Source organism: Myotis davidii, unplaced genomic scaffold (assembly GCF_000327345.1).
Source record: "Myotis davidii unplaced genomic scaffold, ASM32734v1 scaffold685, whole genome shotgun sequence".
Lineage (NCBI taxonomy): Eukaryota > Metazoa > Chordata > Mammalia > Chiroptera > Vespertilionidae > Myotis > Myotis davidii.
The window spans coordinates 225,293-229,194 of NW_006295823.1; the positions used below are offsets into that span (position 1 = coordinate 225,293).

Below are 3,902 nucleotides of genomic sequence, written 5' to 3' on the forward strand. Positions count from 1 at the left end.
CTCGCTGCTCTTTGAACCGAGACTGGCCCGGCTGGTGTGGCTCCGTGGTTGAGCGTCAACCTATGAACCAGGAGGTCACGGTTCGATTCCTGGTCAGGGCACATGCCGGGGTTGCGAGCTCGATCCCCAATGGGGGGCGTGCAGGAGGCAGCTGATTGATGATGATTCTCAACATTGATGTTTCTCTCTCTCCCTCTCCCTTTCTCTCTGAAATCAATAAAAGTATTTTTTAAAAATAGGTGCTTTTTGTAACTATATAAAAGAAAAACCTATTGCGTCGGACGGAACTTGCTCTAATGATAAGACTCTAGTGGTGGGGTTCTGACGGTCAGAGGGAAGGAGTCAGTTAGATCAAGCATGTCAAACTCGCAGCCCGTGGGCAGCATACGGCCCACAATGAAGATTTTTGCGACCCAGCCAATATAACGGTATGCAAGAAGCGTTTTAATAAAAATTTCCTAACTTAATTTTTCCAACATCCTGTTATACATAATTATTCATAACGAACTACAACATTTGCTAATGACTGATGACTATCATCGTGTTGCATTCATTTCCCTTTCGCGCCTTACGTGCAGGCGCACCATTTCTCCCCACGAATACCAGCAGCGAATATTCTAGCAGCCGATGGCCACGTCATTCGCTTGGACTGCCTTGTGTGGTGTGCGCAACAGGAAATATTTTGCTTTCAGAGAACGAGAAAAATAGGTTTATTTGCGTGATGCCTATTCATTTGTATAGTTACTCAGTGTCCGGTAAGTTAATGTTCAAGAACAAATATTCATTTTTACTAGAATGTTCTATTACTTTATGTTAGCGATGGCTCACTTATTTCAGCCCTTTGTATTCAGCACGTCTCTATCGAAATAAACCCACGTTTCTACGAACATGGAAGCTTTTGTGTGTTTTTTGCGGTCCATGGACACTTAAACCTTGTTGATTTGGCCCATGTTAGCCTTTGCGTTTGAGATGCCTGAGTGAGAGTAAGTGGGGATGTGAATGACAAGAAGCCCACCCTGAGATGATATGGGGAAGTACATTCCAGGAATGGAGACAGCTAGTGCAAAGTCCTTAGGTAGCAATGGCTAACCATGTTTATAGAATGAAAAAGAGACCAGTGTGGGAGGAATACAATGAGCCAGGGTACAGCTAACAGCTGAGAGACTGGAGATACAGGCTGGGACAGACAAGTGAAGCTCCAAGCCTGTGAAGATTGTTGGTACTGCAGCAGATAGGAAGGGAACAAAGCAGGAGACTGGTAAGATCTGACTTACTAGTACATCCCCTGGATTGCTTTATGAAAGCAGACCGTAGAGGGCAATGGTGGAGCCACAGAGACCAGCAGTCAAGGTGGCAGATGCTGGCCTAATTTGGCCCTGTTGGGTGTAGCTCAACAGTTGAGCAACAACCCAAGAACCAAGAAGTCACTGGGTCGATTCTCGTGGATCAGGGCACATGCCCAGGTTGTGGGCTCAATCCCCAGTAGGGTACATGGGTTTTGGGCTCGATCCCCAGTGTGGGGCGTGCAGGAGGTAGCCGATCCATGATTCTCTCTCATCGTGGATGTTTCTCTCTCTCTCCCTCTCCCTTCCTCTCTGAAATCAATTAAAAAAAATATATTTTTTTAAAGAAAAGCAAATGCAAATTGAAATCACGACGCAAGGCAGGCTCACGGGTTTGTATCTCAGCGCGTCTCGGTAGCATCCGAACAGAGCGGCCTGCGCCCTGAGGAAGGCCCGGGCCACCCCGTCCCCCGTGGCCGTGGACTGCTTCTTCAGCTTCGTCTTCAGGGCTGAGACCTGCGGGACAGAGAGGAGCCATTACATCAGTCGTTCTCAGCCTTCTGGCCCTTTCAATACAGTTCCTCACATGGTGACCCAACCATACAATTATTTTCGTTGCTACTTCATCACTGTCGTGTTGCTACTGTGATGAATCGTCATGCAAATATCTGATATGCAGGATGGTCTTAGGCGACCCCTGTGAAAGGGTCATTCACCCGCCACAGGGGTCGCGACCCACAGGTTGAGAACCGCTGCGTTACATGAACACCTCGGGAGCTGGTCTGGGGAGGCACGGGGCCCCACCGGCAGGACGACCCCGGCGCTGCGGGTCCCCCCCCACTCCCCCCTCCCCAGCTCGGCCTCCTCCCGGCAGCTTCTCCCCTGAATTACGGGGAGCGCCTGCTGGCCCGTTAACTGAGGGGAAAGCTGGGACCCAGAGTCACGTGCTGATGCAAATGGCTCCGCGCTCTCCCTTCTCCTGTCTCCCGAGGCCCCTTGACACCAACGAGCTTTAATTGTTTTACAGGAAACTGCTCGGGAGCCACTTCTTGCCCATTTTTTTAGCCATTACAACAGGTGTCTGCCCGTGTGGAGAGGAACACTGGTGAGGGGTACCCTCCATTTCTGCCCTAAAAGGCTCCTGGTTCCAGGTCCTCCTGGGTCCCTTCCCATTGAATCTTATTTTTGGAAGCCTCGCCTGCATATGGGATTTGCGGATCCCTTGCTGAATAGTTCTGAGCATCTATAATAATCAAAGCGCCATATGCTAATTAGACCAGACGTCCTTCCTTCCGGACAAATTCTGCCACGGCAGAATTTCGTGCACCGGGCCTCTAGTTATGACATAAAAAAGGGGAATGAAGGTAAAGTTATTGAGAACCTACGGTGAGTAGAGAACTGTGTTGTGCAAATGGTATACCCGGTCTCGTTTAAATATGTTTTTATTGATGTCAGAGAGGAAGGGAGAGGGAGAGAGAGAGAGAAACAACGATGAGAGAGCATCATGGATCGGCTGCCTCCTGCACACGCCCCACACTGGGGATCGAGCCCTGACCTGGAATCAAACTGTGACCTCCTGGTTCCTAGGTCGATGCTCAACCACTGAACCACACCGGCCAGGCAAGAAGGAATATTTTTATTTCCTGACGCAAGTGGTCCTGACTCCTCTTGTCGATGATGGTTGTCACGGAAGGGTCAACCTAATTAACAACTCAACTTTGAATAATGCTAATGAGAGAGGAACACAGCGTCCACGGAAAGACCAGCTCTACAGGTGACAAACCTTCATAGGAGTGACATTTTCCAGGGAAAAGTCATGGTGACTCTGATCTGATCAAAGGGAGGGACCCCACTGGGTCCAATTATGCCCACAGTCTGGAGAAAATGATTGAGTCGGGATATTCACCATCTAGGCGGCAAGGCCTGTGTCGTGCGGGTTGCCTCCCAATAGCTGATCTTCCCCAATTCTACCCAAGCCCCCTAGAGCAGATGGAAGTTTATTTTTTTTTTTTAAGGAATCTGCCTTTTATTTCACATGTGAATCTGAACAGGGTGGGGATGGGATGTGATTAACATTTTATTTTACTTGTTTAAAATATAGTTGTATTGATTACGAAGGGGAAGGGAGAGAGAGAGGAAGAAACATCCATGATGAGAGAGAATCATGGACCGGCTGCCTCCTGCACGCCCCACACTGGAGATCCAGCCCCCAACCCAGGCGTGTGCCCTGATCAGGGAATCGAACCCTGACGTCCAGGTTCATAGATCGATGCTCAACCACTGAGCCACGCCAGCCGGGTATCACTGCTTAATTTGTGCTGATTTCGTCGGGGCTTCCCCTAGAAATTTCAGGGGCCTCCATGTACTGAGAGACACAATGAGGACTTTAGCAGAACGGAACAGTGGCAAACCTGGGACGAACAGAATATTCTCTGGGGCCCGTTTTTGTTTCTTGATGACAACGTAACCTATTAAACCTTCCTGTTGGATTAGAGGAGAGAGCCAAAGACTTCACCAAGTCTGTTGACTATCTTTAGCTGGGAGAGTGCCGTTTGTTTATCTACTTACTGTTTTTTTTTTAGAAAAAGCTCATTTAAAACACTCTTTGAAAAAGGCCAC

At 48.7% G+C, this 3,902-nt stretch overlaps 1 protein-coding gene across 1 annotated transcript in view; it reads right to left on the reverse strand.

Annotated features, from left to right (window-relative positions):
* DENND1B (DENN/MADD domain containing 1B) overlaps positions 1 to 3,902 on the reverse strand; it is a 63,094-nt gene that overhangs the window by 25,143 nt on the left and 34,049 nt on the right. The window contains exon 13 of the mRNA XM_015568441.1: positions 1,661 to 1,799. Within this exon, the coding sequence (XP_015423927.1) occupies positions 1,661 to 1,799 (139 nt within the window). The remainder of the gene's footprint in view (positions 1 to 1,660; positions 1,800 to 3,902) is intronic.